Raw genomic sequence first — 20,639 nt, 5'->3', positions numbered from 1 at the left:
AACTTGGATTGTATATTCCAATGATGGGCTTCCTCAAATTGCCCTAGGTCTTCATGAGCAAGCAAGTTGGATGCACACCCACTTAGTTTCTTTTTGAGCTTTCATATACTTATAGCTCTAGTGCATCCGTTGCATGGCAATCCCTACTCACTCACATTGATATCTATTGATGGGCATCTCCATAGCCCGTTGATACGCCTAGTTGATGTGAGACTATCTTCTCCTTTTTGTCTTCTCCACAACCACCACTCTATTCCACCTATAGTGCTATGTCCATGGCTCACGCTCATGTATTGCGTGAAGATTGAAAAGTTTGAGAACATCAAAAGTATGAAACAATTGCTTGGCTTGTCATCGGGGTTGTGCATGATTTAAATATGTTGTGTGGTGAAGATGGAGCATAGCCAGACTATATGATTTTGTAGGGATAGCTTTCTTTGGGCTAATTTTTTTAAAATGATACATTTTTTTAGTAATTTGCACAAATATTACACCCAAAAAATTATTTTCAAAAATAATACACCGTCGGCCAGCAGCTGGCCGACTGGTCCTAGTCAGCTAGCAGCAGGCCGACTAGGCCTTATCGGCCAACTGCGAGCCGACAGGTGGCTTCTCGGCCACGCGGAGGCCGACTATTGGCCAGGCCACGTCGGGCGCTGGCTGTCGGCGCGGGCTGGGTCACGGGCGACCCAGTCAGCCAGCTGTTGGCCGACAGGGAGCCGGCCCCGCAGCACACGCCTCTTTCTCCTCCTTCTTTCCCTTTCTCCCACCGCAAGTTTCTCTCTGTTCTTCCTTCCTCCTCTCTCTTACACGAACTAGCTCCAATTAATACACCAAAATGCCCCATTTTTTCGCGGATTTGGCACCGTGAATGGGTTCTACATAGTTAGGGGAGCCAAAAGAGACCTCGATCTACTGATGGGGTAGCTTGTGGTGGTCGTGGTGAGCATTTTGTTGGAGCATTTTTTCAGCGCATTGGTGGAGGTTGTGGCGGTGGTGGAGGTGGAGGTGGTGGTGGTGAAGCTGGGGCACTGTGGTGGAGGTGAAGCTCCGGTAGTTTGGTGGAGTTTCCGGTGATTGAAGGCCGCCGTTCGTCGTTCGCACGCACGCTACAAGGGTATATTTCAACAAACATTTTTATTTTCGAAGTTGCGTGCAATTATTGTTATTTGCTCCGGTAGTAATGTAAATATATTTAGGTAGTCGTGGTGAGCATTTTATTTCCCGGTACCGGTGTGCAATTATTGTTATTTGCTCTGGTAGTAACGTAAATATATTTAGGTGGTCGTGGTGAGCATTTTATTTCCCGGTTCCGGTGTGCGATTATTGTTATTTGCTCCGGTAGTAAACGTAAATATATTTAGGTAGTCGTGGTGAGCATTTTATTTCCCGGTACCGGTGTGCAATTATTGTTATTTGCTCCGGTAGTAACGTAAATATATTTAGGTGGTCGTGGTGAGCATTTTATTTCCCGGTTCCGGTGTGCGATTATTGTTATTTGCTCCGGTAGTAAACGTAAATATATTTAGGTGTGTCAGTAATTGGAGTTGCTCCGGTAGTAAACGTAAATATTTAGGTGTTCTTGGTGAGCATTTTAAGTTGTTGCTTAATACTTGTATTAGTTGCTCCTTTAATATTCTGTAATATATATAGCTATCTAATATATAGACATGTCTAATATTTCTTAGTGGGGGTATATTAAATTGTTGCTTAATACCTGTATTTCGTTGTTGAAAAAAAATAGGTGAGCCGAGATGTCTAATGTAGTGAACTTCAGATTTTGCTATGGTCCTGGTACTGTCCAAACAACTGAGATGGGAGCAGATCTGAGTGAATTTACTCATATAGATGTGCCAATGAGCGCACCTCAAACATGGTCTGTCAGTCAGTTGAAAGAATGGATTGCGGCAAGTTTAGGTCTTGATACTGAAACACACACCGTCGGTGTTCATGCATTGTGGACACGGTCAAGTTCAATAATTTACTTTTATTTGAGGCCGATAGAGCGAAACTCCGAATGGGTGCGGTGGTTACAAGGTTGTGAACGAAGGGGATGCAATCCTATTGCTTTAGTTCTTCCCGTCGTGAAGGAGGTCACTACACATGAAGGAGAGGGTGGCTACGATCCTGGTCATAGCAGTGTAGGGAGGCAGTTATCTATGTCAAATGCTGGAGATGATTGTTACGAACAAGGACAGAGCAGTCAGGTAGAAGGAGGAAATGCTTATGGTTATGAACCAGGGCAGAGTAGTCAGGTAGAAGGAGGAAATGCTGATGGTGATTACAATGGCGAGGTGGACGCTGACGAGGTAGATGGGCAAATGCAGGACCAGATGGAAGAAGAAGACACCGATGTTGAAAGGGGTCATGCCGATGATTCTGACGAGTCAGATGAAGAAGAAAATGCAGAGGAGGTCCCGAATCCTGCATCGTGGAATCATGACTTCTCATCTGCAATGACCGTGAATGATGGACATGATTCAGCCTGGCAATATCACCAGAACAATATTGCGACGGGTGCTATGTATCCGAACAAGCAAGCCCTGAAAGATGCAATAATTAACTGGGCAATGTCCACGCAAAGGGTTTTCACAGCTCAGGTGTCTAGTCAGAAATTCCTGACAATGGTATGCAAGAACGCAGATTGGCCCGCCAGGGTGCACGGCTTTCTCCCTAAGTATGGCACAAGTTGGGTGATAAGTGACTTAGTTAATCACACTTGTCTTATTCCCTACATCCCTCAGGATCATGCCAACCTTTCATCCACGCTTATTGCTCGGTTGTTTTACGATGAGATAGTGCAGGGCAAAGCTATGGAAGTGAAGGCAGTCCAGACAAAAGTCTTCGCCAGGTTCAAGTACAGAATTTCTTATGGCAAGGCTTGGAGGGCTAAGCATGCGGCGCTTTAGAGGAGATTTGGTTCTTATTTTGATGCATATGACTCTGTTGTCCAGCTCCTCCACACCCTGCAGCAGCGGAATCTAGGCACCTATATCGATATCCAAGACATGTTCATGCCAGAGTTCCCAACTGTGAGGGTGCTGCATCGTCTCTTCTTCTCTTTTGGTGTATGCATCTAAGCTTTCAGGCATTGCCGACCGGTGATATGTGTTGACGGTACTTTTCTCACAGGCAAGTACAAGGGTCAGATCCTGACAGCCATAGGTCAAGACGGCCAAAATCAAGTTGTCCCACTCGCATTTGCTTTTGTGGAGAGTGAGAACATTAAAAGTTGGACATGGTTCTTCAGGCAGTTGAAAATATCAGTTGTGAAGGAGAAGCCCAATGTGTGCATCCTTCATGACAGGCATGCATGTATACTCAGTGCGATAAGGACACTGACAAACCCAGGCCCTGAGGAACAAGTTCCATGGCAGGACTTGCAGAGCCGTTGGTGCATGCGCCATCTGGGGGCTAATTTCTTCTCGCAGTTTAGAAATAAGAACCTGATGAATCTGTTCAAAAAACTCTGCAAGCAGAACCAACTATGGAAGTACAATTTGATATGCGACAGACTTAATGTGTGCACGCAGAGACACATGAGGGACAGGAAAGCTGCAAGAGATGCAGCGGTGAGGGCACATGTTGAAGCAGTAGCTGCACAGTTGGCAACAGGAACAGCGGCCGTGGAGGAGGAGCCTGTTGGGCTATGTCACCTGCCAGGCTTTGACCCACCTGGTACTAGGAGAAGGCTTGGGAGGTCGATTAAAACCTTCGAGCAGTGGATAGAGCATGAGCCTCTAGAGAGGTGGTCTTTGCTACATGACACACATGGAGCACGATACGGTGTCATGACAACAAACCTCGCAGAAACATACAACTTTGTCCTCAGAGGAAACCGAGCATTGCCACTTACAGCCATCGTTGAGGGTATTTTCTATGGCACCGTCAAGTATTTCAGAGATAGACGTCAAAAAGCAGAGCAACATATCTTCAACAACCCGAATACACGGTACTGTGAAAGAGTCACGAAGTACATGGACAACAAGATGCAAAAGCTAGATCACACACTGTAGTCGCCATCGGTAATCAAGAAAGAAGGTTTGAGGTCCGCTTAGCCAACAACAAATTCGGATGTGCAAATGAGTTGAGGACGCATGAGGTGAAAATTGGTAATGAAGCCTGGCCAACGTGTGAGTACACATGCAACAAACCGAAATTTCTTCACCTACTTTGCTCACATGTACTTGCTGCTTGCGGGCAACTTGGAATGGACGCAATATCGTTTTTGTCTCCATTTTTTCTGAAAGAGTCTGTCCTCAATACCTGGACAGGTGAGCTGATGGGTTTTCGATCAATGAGTAATTTCAACAGCGTCAACCCCGCTGAAAGGCGTTACATTCCAAACCCAGAGCATATGCGTACAAGTAGAGGCAGACGGCACTGTCGGCGCATCCGGAATGATATGGATGAATCTGAAGCAGGAGGTCCGACTAGGCAATGCATTCTGTGCAATGAATTTGGCCATAGGGACACTAATTGTCCCACTTTCGTCACTGGGCGTGGACGAGGCAACCGGGGAAGAAGAGGAGGAAGAGGCAGTAGAGGAGTAAGGGCGAGAGGAAGAAGCTAAGCTAGCAGTAGTATGTTCTGAATTTGTATTAAGTGTGGCACTATGTTCTGAATTTGTATTAAGTGTGGCACTATGTTCTGAATTTGTATTAAGTGTGGCACTATGTTCTAAATTTGTATTAAGTGTGGCACCATGTTTTGAATTTTTATTAAGTGTGGCACTATATTCTGAATTTTTATTAAGTGTGGCACTATGTTCTGAATTTGTATTAAGTGTGGCACTATGTTCTGAATTTTTTTATGTGCAGGAATGTCGGGAATGTGGTTGCTGAATGGGGACATTGATAGGGGTCATCGTGGTGCGATATGGTATGAGCGCAAGCTTGAGCCTCTGGTCACTCGCACTCCTAAAGAAAACTGGATGATACACCCAGGATGGCTTCAGCGGTACGTGTTTTATTAATTTGCACACTGACATGCATATTAATGGGAGACACTAACTGAAATGTTCTCTGATGAAGGTTGAAATGGGCCGGCCTTTAACCTTTCGCGCGTCTGGTTGAGTCTATCCCGGGTGAGAAATGCATCGCCATCGACGGGTCCTTGCTGAGCTGCTTAGTGGACCGTTGGAGGCCAGAGACCCACACGTTTCACTTCCGATGGGGAGAGATGGCTCCTACTCTGGAGGATGTGTCACTTTTGCTCGGACTACCGTTGGCAGGTCATGCCATAGGACCGTTGGAAGCACCGGCTGGTTGGGAGCTAGCCCTTACACAACGTTTTCATGGTGTTTTTCCGGATGCTCCGGATCCGGTATGGGAGCATCACGGACCTAAGTATGAGTGGTTGCCCAATTTCCGGGTAATTTCCCCAACATCTTATCTTCAAGTTATCGTGCATATGGTTTTACAGAAAATAACTGCGGCTAACTAAAACTTTCTATTTGCTTAATGCAGATCCAAAACTTCCGGGCGCCGTTGACTGCGAAACAGATCACTCGGAGCCTGGAGGCCTACTTAATGTGGCTTTTCGGCAAGGTGATGTTCATAGAGAACCATGTCACCACTATTAACGCGCTCTACATCCCTATGGCACTCGAGATAGCGAGCGCTCAGACGGCGGATCAGATCAGACAGAGGATTTGGGGTTTGGCGGTCTTAGCGGCTACATACCGAGGTATGTGCAACGGTTGCCAGCTTACATCGAGAAAGCCAGCCCTTCTTGGATGCCCTCTATTCCTACAGCTATGGTCGTGGGAGAGGTTCTCTATAGGGCGACCAGATGTACGTGTTCGTGAGCCTATAGACGCCATGTTTGATGCTGGCGGCATCGACATGCCTACTTTCGGTCTGTGTTGGACACGTCGCGAGGTATGCACCGTGTTATAGTTTAACGTAACTTTTTTCTGCACAAGAGATAGTTCGATGCTAGCGGCTACTAACTTTTGTTTTCTACAGAGACGCTTTGCTAGTGATCATACCAGGAAGGCATACACAGCATTGAACGAGCAGTTCGATGCGTACACCGGGGTCATCTGGCAGCCCTACACGGAAGCAGCCATAGAAGCGAGATACCCTGGTGGTCTGTCTGTGCTATGCACAAGGGACCGAGATTACTGGATGACAAAATAAAAAACCATCTTTGATGTCTTCGTCAAGGAGATGGCACAACAGAGGGTTATGAGGCAATTTGGTCTTCTGTAGTTAGAGCTGCCTCCCCCTATAGAGAACCCAGTGCCAGCACACATCCACGGGTATTAACTAAGTTTTCAATGTTGCGTTATCTTTCATAGTACTCCATTCGAAGCTTTAGGTAATTGTTGAACACACACCACAATTTTAGGACGACAAGGAAGGGCATGACCAGGACAACTGCTGACTGGCTAGTTAGACTAGAGCCGTATGTTATAGAATGGGAGACAGCAAACACACATCTATGGCATGAGAATCACAATTTTGATCTCGATAAATTCAATCTCTATTTGCGGCGCTACTGAAGGAAATATGCCCTAGAGGCAATAATAAAGTTATTATTTATTTCCTTATATCATGATAAAAGTTTATTATTCATGCTAGAATTGTATTAACCGGAAATATAATACATGTGTGAATACATAGACAAACAGAGTGTCACTAGTATGCCTCTACTTGACTAGCTCGTCAATCAAAGATGGTTATGTTTCCTAACCATGGACAAAGAGTTGTTATTTGATTAACGGGATCACATCATTAGTTGAATGATCTGATTGACATGACCCATTCCATTAGCTTAGCACCCGATCGTTTAGTATGTTGCTATTGCTTTCTTCATGACTTATACATGTTCCTATGACTATGAGATTATGCAACTCCCGTTTGCCAGAGGAACACTTTGTGTGCTACCAAACGTCACAACGTAACTGGGTGATTATAAAGGAGCTCTACAGGTGTCTCCAAAGGTACATGTTGGGTTGGCGTATTTCGAGATTAGGATTTGTCACTCCGATTGTCGGAGAGGTATCTCTGGGCCCTCTCGGTAACGCACATCACTTAAGCCTTGCAAGCATTGCAATTAATGAGTTAGTTGCGGGATGATGTATTACAGAACGAGTAAAGAGACTTGCCGGTAACGAGATTGAACTAGGTATGGGATACCGACGATCGAATCTCGGGCAAGTAACATACCGATGACAAAGGGAACAACGTATGTTGTTATGCGGTCTGACCGATAAAAGATCTTCGTAGAATATGTAGGAGCCAATATGAGCATCTAGGTTCCGCTATTGGTTATTGACCGGAGACGTGTCTCGGTCATGTCTACATTGTTCTCGAACCCGTAGGGTCCGCACGCTTAAGGTTACGATGACAGTTATATTATGAGTTTATGCATTTTGATGTACCGAAGGTTGTTCAGAGTCCCGGATGTGATCACGGACATGACGAGGAGTCTCGAAATGGTCGAGACATAAAGATTGATATATTGGAAGCCTATGTTTGGATATCGGAAGTGTTCCGGGTGAAATCGGGATTTTACCGGAGTACCGGGAGGTTACCGGAACCCCCCGGGAGGTATATGGGCCTTAGTGGGCCTTAGTGGAAGAGAGGAGAGGTGGCCAGAGATGGGCCGCGCGCCCCTCCCCCCCTTGGTCCGAATTGGACAAGGAGAGGGGGTCGGCCCCCCTTCCTCCTCTCTCTCCTCTTGCCCCCCCCTCCACGAATCCTATTCCAACTAGGAAAGGGGGGAGTCCTACTCCCAGAGGGAGTAGGACTCCTCCTGGCCGGCCGGCCCCCCTCCCTTGAACCTTTATATATGGAGGCAGGTGCACCCCCTAGAGACACAAGTTGATCCACTTGATCATATTCTTAGCCATGTGCGGTGCCCCCTTCCACCATAGTCCTCGATAATATTGTAGCGGTGCTTAGGCGAAGCCCTGCGACAGTAGTACATCAAGATCGTCACCACGCCGTCGTGCTGACGGAACTCTTCCCCGACACTTTGCTGGATCGGAGTCCGGGGATCGTCATCGAGCCGAACGTGTGCTAGAACTCGGAGGTGCCGTAGTTTCGGTGCTTGATCGGTCGGGCCGTGAAGACGTACGACTATATCAACCAAGTTAATGCTTCCGTTGTCGATCTACAAGGGTATGTAGATCACACTCTCCCCCTCTCGTTGCTATGCATCACCATGATCTTGCGTGTGCGTAGGAAATTTTTTGAAATTACTACGAAACACAACAGCTACATGACCGGAACACGATTACGCATCGTTGAGCACTCCCACCTAGAGGAGATACCGGATCCTACTCTGTCGGATATGTACCCGAGCTATGACACTTCGGGCTCTAGGCAGTACGCGGTAAGATATATTTTCTTTAAGTAATGTTGTCACATACTTTGACGTGCAAGAGACATACATTATTAATCGTCATGGAAATTTGCAGGCTACCTTGACACACGAACTCTACCAGGACGTGACCACCTTTGGATGACCACTGTCGTCTGGACCTCTTCTTCAACACCGTCCAGTGCTACAGCCCTTCTTGGAACGAATTTAGAACAAGATATGGACTGTGTACGAGGCTATCACGTGCACCCGGAGAACTGACGTTGTTCAGCACCAGCAGCAGCAGCCGCGTCACTCCATGCACCGACATCAACCACGTCCACGTCTAGCACATCAGCCGACAACCAGGCCACCCCGTCCTGACCAACCTGGCAGTTCAACGTGGCAGCAACCACAGCAATATGGTCCCACATCGAGCTTCGTGTTTTCTCCACAGCCACAGCAACACGGTCCCTCGTCGAGCTTCGTGTTTTCTCCACAGCCACAGCAGCACGGTCCCTCGTCGAGCTTCGTGTTTGAGCCAGAGCAGATGTCACAACCAGCAGGTAAGTGTCTTCATTTTTATTGTTTTCAATATTAATTGAGGCGACCTCGTTCTTCATGACTGAATGTTCCATCGTGCAGGAGACTACAGATATCATGCGTCTATGTCAGCATCACATGATACGTGGGGGAGTGATCAACATCCCGAGGAGAACATACATGCTCAGATGTCGCAGCACACCCAGTGGATGAACATGTATTCGACTCCTCCACCAGGACCCACACAGGATACACAGCATGACCAGGGAGAGTCTGAAATTCCTCCTCGTAACATTAGGCCACCTAACAGGTTCGGATGGTCGCCGCTTCCAGATCCGCCTCCCCGCCAGGCCAGACGCCGTCACTGACGCTTCCATCTATCAGTAGAGACATGACCGTCTACTTATGTATGAGACTTATGTCTATTCTATGTATGAGACAAATGACTATGTACTTATGTATGAGACATATGCCTACTCTATTTTAGTACTCTGTTATCCGAACTACAACATCATATTTAGATAGAACATAATGCTCGTACAACAAGACAGTATAAACAACTAGATAGAACTACATCTAAATTAACGGTACATACGACTAAACTTACAACATACATCATAAAAACTACATGAAGTCATCATCGTCATCCTCCGTCGATGCAGAACTCTTGCCCTTCGAGGATGCAGAACTCTTACCCTTGGACGATGCAGAACTCTTGCCCTTCGAGGATGCAGTACTCTTGCCCTTGGACGATGCAAAACTCTTGCTCTTTGACGATGCAGAACCCGGAAGCGGCGGCATGAAGATATCATCTTCGTCCTCGCTCTCATCAGTCCATAAAAATGGATGCTTTTCTGCAGTCCTTCTAAAAGTTTCACTCTCCGGCTCCACTACCTTCTTCCACCTTGCATGCAACCTAAGAAGTTCTATACGTACCTCCTCATAGGTCCTTTCAGGCCACCCAGACATACGTAATTCGTGAACCAACTCATTCATTATGGTGGTGTCACTACCGTGAGTTCGTCCCATGAAACTATCCTATTGTCCATCCTGAAATCGGTAGCTAGCCTCAGAAGAGTCCTGCTCATCTCAGGGTGAAAACTACGATCAAAAGGACAATGGGACATCTCAACTACACTACACTGGAATGCTTATCCTCCTCTGTCTGAAGGGGGTTTTATAGGTAGGGATGAGAAAATGGCGGGAAAGAACGACTGCGGTATGGCGGGAAATGATTGGCGGGAAACGGGTGGCGGGAAAGAGCTAGCGCGAACATATGGCGGGAAACGGGTGGCGGGAAAGAGTTGGCGCGAACATATGATGGGAAAGAGTTGGCGCGAACATATGGCGGGAAAATATTACGGGCAAAGGGTTGCACGAAATATGTCATAGTTTATAAAAAAATCCAGGGAGCGTTTGGGAAAAAAATGGTGGCATGCATCAGTCGGCCCACAGCAGGCCAATTAGTCCCTGTCGGCCAGCAGCTGGCCAATTAGTCGCTGTCGGCCCACAGCAGGCCAATTAGGCTCTGTCGGCCCACTACTGGCCGACTGGACCTGAACTGGTGACCGACAGGCCAATCGGCCAGCAGCTAGCCGATAGGGTCTCAGTCGGCCTGCTGTGGGCCGACTAGGTCCACTCGGCCTGCTGCGGGCCGACGATGTATTATTTTCGAAAATTATTTTTTGAGTGTAATATTTGTGCAAATTAATAAAAAAAATATTATTAAAAAAATAGCTTTCTTTGGTCATGTTATTTTGAGAAGACATGATTGCTTTGTTAGTATGCTTGAAGTATTATTATTTTTATGTCAATATAAACTTTTGTCTTGAATCTTATGGATCTGAATATTCATGCCACAATTAAGAAGAATTACATTGAAATTATGCCAAGTAGCACTCAGCATCAAAAATTCTGTTTTTATCATTTACCTACTCGAGGACGAGCAAGAAATAAGCTTGGGGATGTTGATACATCTCCAACGTATCTATAATTTTTGATTGCTCCATGCTATATTATCTACTGTTTTGAATGTTTATGGGATTTATTATACACTTTTATATCATTTTTGGGACTAACCTATTAACCCAGAGCCCAGTGCCAGTTTCTGTTTTTACCCTATTTTAGGGTTTCAAAGAAAAGGAAAATCAAATGGAGTCTAATTGACCTGAAACTTCACGGAACTCATTTTTGAAAGGAAAGAAGCCCAGAAGACTTGGAGTGCATGCCGGGGGACCTATGAGGCGGCCATGAGGCAGGGGGCGCGCCCACCCCCCTAGGGCGCGCCCTCCACCCTCGTGGGCCCCTCGTGGACCCCCTGACATATTTCTTCCGCTTATATATCTCCATATACCCTAAAAACATCCGTGGACACGATAGATCAGGAGTTCCGCCGCCAGAAGCCTCCGTAGCCACCGAAAACCAATCTAGACCCGTTCCGGCACCCTACCGAAGGGGGCAATCCTTCTCCGGTGGCCATCTTCATCATCCCGGTGCTCTCCATGACGAGGAGGGAGTAGTTCTCCCTCAGGGCTGAGGGTATGTACCAGTAGCTATGTGTTTGATCTCTCTCTCTCTCGTGTTCTTGAGATGATACGATCTTGATGTATCGCGAGCTTTGCTATTATAGTTGGATCTTATGTTTCTCCTCCCCCTCGACTCTCTTGTAATGAATTGAGTTTCCCCTTTGAAGTAATCTTATCGGATTGAGTCTTTAAAGATTTGAGAACACTTGATGTATGTCTTGCCGTGGATATCTGCGGTGACAATGGGATATCACGTGATTCACTTGATGTATGTTTTGGTGATCAACTTGCGGGTTTCGCCCATGAACCTATGCATAGGGGTTGGCACACGTTTTCGTCGTGATTCTCCGGTAGAAACTTTGGGGCACTCTTTGAGGTCCTTTGTGTTGGTTGAATAGATGAATCTGAGATTGTGTGACGCATATCGTATAATCATACCCATGGATACTTGAGGTGACATTGGAGTATCTAGGTGACATTAGGGTTTTGGTTGATTTTTGTCTTAAGGTGTTATTCTAATACAAACTCTAGGGCTGTTTGTGACACCTATAGGAATAGCCCAACGGATTGATTGGAAAGAATAACTTTGAGGTGGTTTCGTACCCTAACATAATCTATTCGTTTGCTCTCCGCTATTAGTGACTTTGGAGTGACTCTTTGTTGCATGTTGAGGGGTAGTTATGTGATCCAATTATGTTAGTATTGTTGAGGGAACTTACACTAGCGAAAGTATGAACCCTAGGCCTTGTTTCAACGCATTGCAATACCGTTTACACTCACGTTTGTCATTAGTTACCTTGCTGTTTTTATAATTTTAGATTACAAATACTTTTATCTACTATCCATATACCACTTGTATCACCATCTCTTCGCCGAACTAGTGCACCTATACAATTTACCATTGCATTAGGTGTGTTGGGGACACAAGAGACTCTTTGTTATTTGGTTGCAGGGTTGCTTGAGAGAGACCATCTTCATCCTACGCCTCCTACGGATTGATAAACCTTAGGTCATCCACTTGAGGGAAATTTGCTACTGTCCTACAAACCTCTGCACTTGGAGGCCCAACAACGTCTACAAGAAGAAGGTTGTGTAGTAGACATCACATACCCTCTTAAAAATCATACATCTTGCAAAGTGCTTCTCAACCCGGGCAACCAAAATGGGATACGCTCTCAGAATTGTATAGATTTACCTCAAAATCCATACCATGATGGGTCCTTTGGTTAATTTTCTTTGTTTCATTCCTCTCATGATCTTCAAAACCCATCCTCTCCAAGATATAGCGTCTTGCATGGCATGGGATAATCTGGTCGAATTGTAAAAGACGAAAATTACACGTTGAAGTAGTAGAAGTCGAGCTTAATTATAAAAAAACACTTTGCGTCGTAGCTTACAGTATCACAATCGAAGGCCTCCTCGAGCTTAATGCTGAAGCGCCGACCTTCGTCCAGGTGAGGCCTGTCGTAGGAACCCCGGTCATCGTGGCACCAGTCGCACTCCCCCGGGAGACTTTTGTCGCCCGAGTACGACATTTTCTATGTTCATAATTCAAATATTAAACTTGTACAATTAAATATATGTACTAAAAAACCTAAATTAGATCATTATTATTTATCACGGGTTGACCATCGATCTGTCGAGTCTTTTCTTGTCCCCGAGTGCATTACACCCCACGACAACAGTCGGGATTCTTCGGCCTCGACAGACTTAAAGTCAACCCGAAATATCGTTTAATTATCTTTTTAGAAAATCCAGGCCACTCGATATTTCCTACATATTCTAGCACAAGTCATGTCAAAATTCACGGAAAATTCCGGCATGACCTTTGCTAAAACAGGACATATCGATCGCCTGAAATTTGCCGGAACGGAAATTAATCAACACTCCGGCAAAACATAGGCCACTCGAAGGTGTAACCTGAACATGACCGGCCACTTGGGCAACCACATATCCTATTTGAGCAACACAAGATATACATGTTTTTATCTACATCATATCTTATAGGACTCATATTGACATGGAGATTTGGCTGGTCTCACCTCGAGGTCGGAGGGGGTCGGTGACGGGGACGACGGCGGGGATGATGGAGGGGCTCCTTGATTTCTGCAAAAACAAAAATCCTATAAGTTATCACTAATACATCCCGAATAGTATTATACATATAACATCACTAATACAACTAAAACCCTAGCGAACGACGGGTATCGACGACGAGGATGCGGGATAGGCATCGTCGACATCGATGCGGGAATAATTGCTTAAACTAAAAAAATAACAACAAATGTGACATGTTCAACTAGTTCTATTAATTCAACTAGTTCTTACTAAATATAAACTTACTATAAATAGAAATAAAGTAGTTCTTTCTAAAAATAAACTAGTTCAACTAGTTATATTAATTTTCTTACTAAAAATACATTAGTTCTATTAATTCAACTAGTTCTTACTAAAACTAAACTAGTTCAACTAGTTTATTACTTTACTTACTAATTATTTTAAACACTTACTAAAAACAGTAAAAAAAACTACATTATACAATAGTAAAAAACTACAGTGAAAAACAGAAAAAAGAGATGGAGGGAGGGGGAAGGAGAGAGGAGGAGGGGGAGGAGGCTGGTGGGATCAGATGAGGGAGGGGGCGGGGGGAGGGGGAGGGGGCGGCCGGAGGAGGAGGAGGGAGGGGGCAGGGTGGAGGGGGCGGCCGGAGGAGGAGGGAGGGGGCGGGGTGGAAGGGGAGGGGGCGGCCGGAGGAGGAGAAGGAGGGAGGGGCGGCCAGAGGAGGATGAGGGAGAGGGGCGGTGGGAGGAGGGCGGCCGGAGGAGGGAGGGGAGGAGGGAGTACCTCGGCGAGGAGCAGCGCGACGGTGGCGGGCGACGTACGGGTTCGGCGTGGGCGAGAGCGAGTGAGAGGGAGTGAGTGTGAGAGGGTGAACCGCTCCAGGATAAGGTAAGTAAGTAGTAACGCGTTTCAGAATAACGCGCTACTGCTACATGCCGTAGCAGTAACGCTGGTCAGTGGTACGCGCTACTGCTAAGTGAAGCTAGCCATCTACTCCCACTACAAATATAGAAGCAACACGGTTTCGCGGAACGCGCTACTGCTAAAGTAGTAGCAGTAGCGCGGTCTATTTAAAAACGCTACTACTAAGTAGCAGTAGCGCCTTGTTTTGTCCAGCGCTATTGCTAAAATGTTGTGTATAAGGTTTTCCCTAGTAGTGCACGAGGATTATTGCGATGGTGGTCATCTCCTATGTTGGAGGTTGTCCGTCTGAGGCTGGGTGATCGGATCTCGAGATATGTAATCTACTTTCGGCTGGGAGTCAGAGAGACATAGTTGCCGATAAAAACTGAGCCGACGACGGACGATGGCGGCATTCTGTGGCGTTACCTTGATGAAGGCATCGTTCTGTAACTACTGTCGACTGTCGACCCACTCATGCTGCCCCGGAGGAAACCCTAGGATCTGGTTTTCCATATCGGACGATGGCAGCATTGCGGTGCCGTTTATCTCTATGGGACATCGTTTGTGGAGCAGCGCTGGAAGTCAGAGGTAGGAGGTGCAGCGGCTTCGTCTTGAATGAAGCTTCGGTGGAGATGTTAAATCATGCCTGACCAACAGGTGCTACTCTTTGGCATGCCTGATCAACAGATGCTACGCACGACAGATCTTTCAAAAACTTCAAGTTGTATTGGCTGGTGATACTTGGCGGCATGGTGTTGAGGTGTGCCGGCGGCGACCGCGACGTACTCAGCAGTTGACACGTCTCCAACGTAAAAGAATTTACATATTCTGCTCACTCTGTACTAATCAAAACATATTCGTGGTACTGGTTCCTGCTGCTGCTTAATTGTAAGCCCTTTTTTTATAAGCTTCTATCTTAGCAAATAATGTAATTATTTAGCAGCTTGCTTTCATGGCTTTGGATCTTGCTTGAAAAACCTACAGCTGGAAGTGTTTTCTTGCTGCAGCACAAGCTCGGTGGCAGCCGCCATCCCAATCTCTAGACTACTGTGACTTGTGCAGGGGGTCAAGCTGCTCGCGCACAAGGCCGGACCTGATGCCCTCGACGCCACCACCATACAGGAGCTTGCTCGATATTGTCTTTGGATTACTGTCATGTCCGTCAGAACTTTTATAAATGAAGTCTAACTTTTATAAATGAAGTCTAGCCTACAACAAGGTGAAGAACAAAAGAGCTTATATTAACATAATTTTAGGTCTTATTTATGTCTTGAGAGGACCTAATAAATATCCGATGGGTAGGACTCAAAAAATATCCGGTGGGTATGAATATCCAGCGGGTTTAAGCATGTTGATAATTTTTCACCCATAGATTTTTTAATGGACGGTCAAAGACTGTCTTCATGGATTTTTTTGCCATCCTCACCTATAGGAGTACCACTTTTCGCATCTGTATCTGTATTTAATTTCATTGTCCTTTGACGTGCGATGATGAACCGGGTACTGCAATCGATGCCGACTACAAAATGTTATATCTCTAGTAAAATCCTGTCAGTTCTACATATCGCCTACATTTAAGCTATTTCATGTTTTCATCAACAGTAAGCAATCTTATATTATCTGAGATACGTGACACCACAATCTCATGTAATTACAGTACCATAGCAGGTCTAAAATTAAACAAAAGGTGCAGAATAACGTTGAACACTACAGATAGCCCCAGGCCAAAAGCTACCAACACCACCTCTACGTACTACCGAAATTCAGGCGCACACCAAAATTCTACCTCGCCACTAGAAACAGATCCCATGATCATCAGCTGCATTTACAGCAACGCCACCCCTCCTTTGCTCCCCGGCTCTGCCTCAGCATCTACATCACCTGCATTTACAGCAACATGGTTAGTAGTTCAGCACACAGTACTACCCATAAAATCCATTTTCAACATCCAAGAGTCGAGACCAGACTCCAGAAGTTCTTTGTATTTTTTCGAAATGGTCAAGTTATTTATGCTAGGTTGCAATAAATAGACCAAATCAAAATTTTGTAATAATTCACAAAAGAGAAGGCCAGCCAAAGTCTTTCTGTACTGTTCTTGGAACAGATGGTTTAAGGCAGTTGCCTCGACTTGCATTCAACAACACTGGACAGAGTTCGACAATTCCACAGACATGTTTATGTGATGGGCAGATTATGGAAGCAACACTGAAGATATGTCTATGCTACTCTCAAATTGGACTTGCAGAAAAACTGAGGGTTCACCACTAAAAGGCTAAATAATTAAGAGTAGGATTCAGCAAAATGTCTTACTAGTATCCTCGTTCTGAACATTATCAGCATGGCACTAATCAAATAGCAGGACGGAAATATGAAGCCTTGAACAGCCACATGCTCCCAAACAAATCATGAGGTGCAAGATAAACATCATAAGCTACCTTTGTTAGCACTGTCAACCACATTGTCTTCATCCTCCTCCTCCTCAATCTCATCATCATCGTCGTCATCACCACCTCCCATGTCCAGCTTCTGCAATCACAAAGAAGAATGAGAAGCCTTGCTAACATTTACTTGGTAAGCGAAGAAATATTGTACCAGGCCTATACCGAGAAGTCCATATCACCAAAGTCACCAACTGCGAGACAGATAACCTGAGGTCAGTTCACCCCGAACAGTGAAGTATGGTATAGGACCCAAACAAACACATGTTTGAACCACATTACTTACATCCGGCATCTTCATCATCCTCATCTTGCCATTTATCCCAGTCAACCTTCAGGAACACAGGTGGCCTACCTTCCTTCTTGAGCAGCCTAGGCCACCACTTGCCCTCAGCTTTCTTGACAAGGTAGCATATAGTCCTCGGGGCAACAGCCGCTTGGCTCTCCTGCATGTAATGTAAACACATAAATAACAGCAGTCAGCATGTAAAAAGTGCACCCCCAAGAAGATGACATTTGCCAGTAATTGCAGACACCAACCTCAACACTGACAGCATCAAAGAGCTCAAGGTCAAGCTCATACTGCATGTCATCAGCAGGGGCCTTTGCTGAGAAGTTGAAATGGCCATCAGGCCTCAGGTTGAGCTTCACATCCTTTGCGTCGGGCAGCTCAATCGTCAAGTAAACCTTGTCCAGCCTCTGCGCCCACTTAGTGCTCGGGTGGCGACTGCACTCAAAACAATCCCCGTCACGATTTCAATCAAATCTCATTTCTACAATCATGAAAATCATTATCAACAAATAAGAAATGGCCAGACAATTTGTTGGCCAAAAAATGGCAACTTTTCGTGAGGTTGGCCAAACAAATGGTAATCAGCCACCAATCATGCTCTGGAACACCAAAACAGGGCAGCCCTTTTAGCAAAAACCTAGGATATCACAAATCGCAATAACACGCATGCTTGTGCCTACTAACCAAGAAATACAGCAACTTACAAGGCGCAATGTCCAGACTCCCAGGTCCCAACTCCAAGGTGCAATGGACATAATTAATCTAATTTAGTAATGATTAGTGCACTTCTACAAGATTAGTGGATTTACAGAATGGAGAAAAATAAAAGGTACATTGAAAAAAAAGTTTGACAGCTGTGGGATTTGAACCCACGCCCTTTCGGACCAGAGCCTAAATCTGGCGCCTTAGACCACTCGGCCAAACTGTCTTGATGCTTAATTATCTGTATTGGCCATATAGTCATGGTAATCACAACTCACAGTGTTACATATACAGCTTATCCGAGAGAGAAAATAGTCTTGCTTCCAGTATATACATATTTTGTCCTATCCTTGATCCATATGCTAACAGGCTACTTCTCAAACTAGTGATCATGTATGTGTAGTACTCGCGATACATCCATTTGAGTAAAAAACTTTTTGGGACAGAGGGAGTAATTGATAACCAATTTCTTGGTGCGAGAACAGATAGGATTCAATAAGAGACCTCCAAATAATTGATAACCAATTAGAAACAATACAAATAATTGATAACCTAGAGTCTGAAGCAACCAAACCAGCAAAGAATTGTTGATGTCGCTAGAGATCACACCACAAAAATGATCTCTAAAGATCACACACAAACAAACAACCAAAGAATTGGGGCACACACAAGGCGCAACATCCAAACAAAACCTTGCCACTTGATTTTCCATCCAATAGTCTGTGAGGTTGGCCAAACAAATGGTAATCAACCAATCATGCTCTGGAACGCCAAGACAGGGCGGCCCTCTGAACAAAAAACCTAGGACATCACAAACCGCAATAACACGCACGCTTGTGCCGCCTAACCAAGAAATACAGCAGTAACTTACAAGGCGCAATGTCCAGACTGCAAAGTCCCACCTTCCAGAGCCATGATCCAATCCAATCTAACTGACTAAACAAACTAGTACTACTGTATATGACAGACAGACAGACAAGAAGACCATACGCAGAATCCAATACTGTAATAACCAAACTAAAATAGCAGCGCCCCGTCAATCAATCCCAGCCCAGCCCAGCCCAGCCCAGCCCAGCCCGGTCAGCCGGCGGCATGGCGACCTACCACAAAATCAACCACGCGACCGCACATGAATCTCGTCAATCAATTAGAACAAGAGAACGCACAGAGAAGGATCGCGAGCGGCTATCACCTCATGATTGCTGGAGGAAATCCCGCTCCTGCCGTGCGGGGATCTGCGGTTTAGGGTTCAGAAGAGTCGCGGCACCAGGACCAGGAGGGGAGGGAGAGCGCCTGCCTGAGGAGAGAGAGGCGGAGGAAACGACGAGCAAGAATGTTGAGGAAGGGGTTGCGGCGGAGTGGAAGGGGATAGGAGGGAGGTCAATGAGGGCAAAGCCGTAAATAGGGGCTGCCTTAGCTGCTTCGGTAAGGCTCTGGATCGTTCGATGTCCTTCGGGTTTGATTTTTCTTTTTTCTTTTTGAGATTTTCTGGTTTTCCTTTTTTACATCATCTACTCTGATTTATTTTTTGAGATAATAACATCGCAGGTCCTTCAATTTGTCATGCATGTGATGGTTTGGTCCTAAAACTTGTAAAAGCTAACTATGCAGTCATAGAACTTGTCTCTGATGTGCATGTTTAGTCCTGGGCCAATCAGAAGCAGCCAAGTGGCGCCAGCTGGATCAGGCCGGTCGTTGCCGCACATTTTACAGATTCCCCCGTCTTTCTGTCAAATTAACCTGCGGGACACATTGAATCCGGTTGAGCCCTTCTGCGACCACTCGTCGATGGCCGCGGTGGACGCGCTCGTGCTGCTCGCCGTCCTCGTTGCGCTGGGCTTCCTCGTGGGCCCGCACGTCAGGCTGCTGCTGCTCGAGGCACGCGCGCTGCTCCATCCGGCCTCGGCCGCGCCGCTCGCGGGGGCCGGGACCGGGGCCGTGCTCGGGTGGTGGCTGTTGGAGCAGCAAGCGCACAAGTGCGGCAAGCAGCGCTGCAGGGGCCTCAAGAAGGCCGTTGTCGTGAAATTGTCACGGCAGATGTCCTCGTTGAAAGGACTTAGTCGTGAGGCCAGCGCATCTATGTGGTAGCTGCAAAGAACAGGGACACATGAAGAGTGAATGCAAAAACAAGGTTTTCTGTGTGGTGTGCCAGAGGCCATCTCACAGTACTGAAGAGTGTACTATGCTGAAACAGACTAAACCAATTGCCAAGTATGTTGGTTATGGGGCCAGGGGATTGGGATGCCTTCTGGTTCAGAACATTAAAAATATTGTAGCTGCTGAACACATAAATCTCATGGCTTTGGTTACTGTGCATGAAGGACAGTTAAATGACACCACTGTGGCCTATGGCTTCAGCAAGATGTTTGACTAGGGATGGACTTGGAGAGTCAAATTTCAGAGTCCAAAATCTTTTCCTATGAGATTCCCTAGTAAGGCCAAGCTGGTGGAGCTCAAAACTTTGGCAAGTTTACTCTGCTTGGCACAGGAGCTATGGTGGAGGTCGATTTCTGGAGTCCTGATGATAAAGCAAAAGGGAAACTTCACTCAGTTTGGATTAAGATGTGGGGGGTTCCTGATACTCTGAGACATTACCTGGGTGCATGTGAAATTGGTTCAGCTGGGGCCAGTGGTTGAAGTGGATATAGAACACATATATTCCAGGGAAGAAATCAGGGTGGAGGTGGGAATGAGAGACCTACATAAAATCCCTACTGGCACTGAAATAACTACAAAAGACCTGCTGCTTTATGACATTGGCTTTGAGTTTGATTCTGTTGCAGAACAGGGGTGGTACAAGTTTGACGAGGGGAATAAAAGGAAAATATTTGATTATCTTGACCTGGAGAGTTCTGAAACACA

At 45.9% G+C, this 20,639-nt stretch overlaps 1 protein-coding gene, 1 non-coding gene and 1 pseudogene across 2 annotated transcripts; 1 reads left to right on the top strand and 2 right to left on the bottom strand.

Annotated features, from left to right (window-relative positions):
* Positions 1–1,754: 1,754 nt before the first annotated feature.
* On the top strand, positions 1,755–4,573 carry LOC147989813 (uncharacterized; annotated as a pseudogene).
* An 11,361-nt stretch (positions 4,574–15,934) lies between these two features.
* LOC125544962 (co-chaperone protein p23-1) lies at positions 15,935–19,191 on the bottom strand. Its single transcript, XM_048708771.1, has 6 exons — positions 18,970–19,191; positions 17,324–17,510; positions 17,070–17,229; positions 16,949–16,977; positions 16,781–16,871; positions 15,935–16,226 (listed from the first exon to the last, which is right to left on the bottom strand). The coding sequence occupies exons 1-6, from the start codon at positions 18,972–18,974 to the stop codon at positions 16,171–16,173; spliced, it is 528 nt and encodes a 175-aa protein (XP_048564728.1). The 5' UTR covers positions 18,975–19,191; the 3' UTR covers positions 15,935–16,170.
* On the bottom strand, positions 17,924–18,003 carry TRNAL-UAG (transfer RNA leucine (anticodon UAG)). Its single transcript has one exon. It is a non-coding gene; the product is annotated as a tRNA-Leu (tRNA).
* Positions 19,192–20,639: the final 1,448 nt, after the last annotated feature.

The sequence above is a fragment of the Triticum urartu genome, chromosome 1A (assembly GCF_056163025.1).
Source record: "Triticum urartu cultivar PI428250 chromosome 1A, HENAU_Tu73, whole genome shotgun sequence".
In the NCBI taxonomy this organism is placed as follows: domain Eukaryota; kingdom Viridiplantae; phylum Streptophyta; class Magnoliopsida; order Poales; family Poaceae; genus Triticum; species Triticum urartu.
The sequence above is the reverse complement of the archived record's forward strand: the minus strand, read 5'-3'. Positions and strand labels throughout refer to the sequence as shown.